Here is a 322-nt window from a genome sequence, read left to right as displayed (position 1 = left end):
GGAGGAATACCAATCCTTCTTACTAGCTCTCTCAACCTAACCAACCACATACAAAGAGGCTCATCAAACCTTGTGCGAGTTGCCACCCATCATTTTTGCCATCTGTTCCTCCAGCTGCTCGTTCTTCTGCTCCAGACGGTTGAACTCCTTCAAAAGCCGCTGGTATGCGGACTTCTCTTCAGAATACTCCATGATCATTTGCTGCTTCTCAGCCTCATACTTGCGTTTCAGCAGCTCTGTTAGTAAAAATATTTGCTAACAAATATACAAAGAGTGAAAAAATTAAAAGCATAACTTCTCTTCATTTGCTTTCAAGACAAAT

General features: G+C 41.6%; 1 protein-coding gene across 1 annotated transcript in view; it reads right to left on the bottom strand.

Annotated features, from left to right (window-relative positions):
* Positions 1-322, bottom strand: part of LOC119594652 (unconventional myosin-Va-like) — a gene marked incomplete in the record, with an annotated part of 122,411 nt that overhangs the window by 6,504 nt on the left and 115,585 nt on the right. The window contains 1 exon segment of the mRNA XM_037943701.1: positions 70-236. Coding sequence (XP_037799629.1) covers positions 70-236 — 167 coding nt within the window.

The sequence above is a fragment of the Penaeus monodon genome, chromosome 34 (genome assembly GCF_015228065.2).
Source record: "Penaeus monodon isolate SGIC_2016 chromosome 34, NSTDA_Pmon_1, whole genome shotgun sequence".
NCBI classification, from domain to species: Eukaryota; Metazoa; Arthropoda; class Malacostraca; order Decapoda; family Penaeidae; genus Penaeus; species Penaeus monodon.
This window is presented reverse-complemented; position numbering and strand designations above follow the sequence as displayed.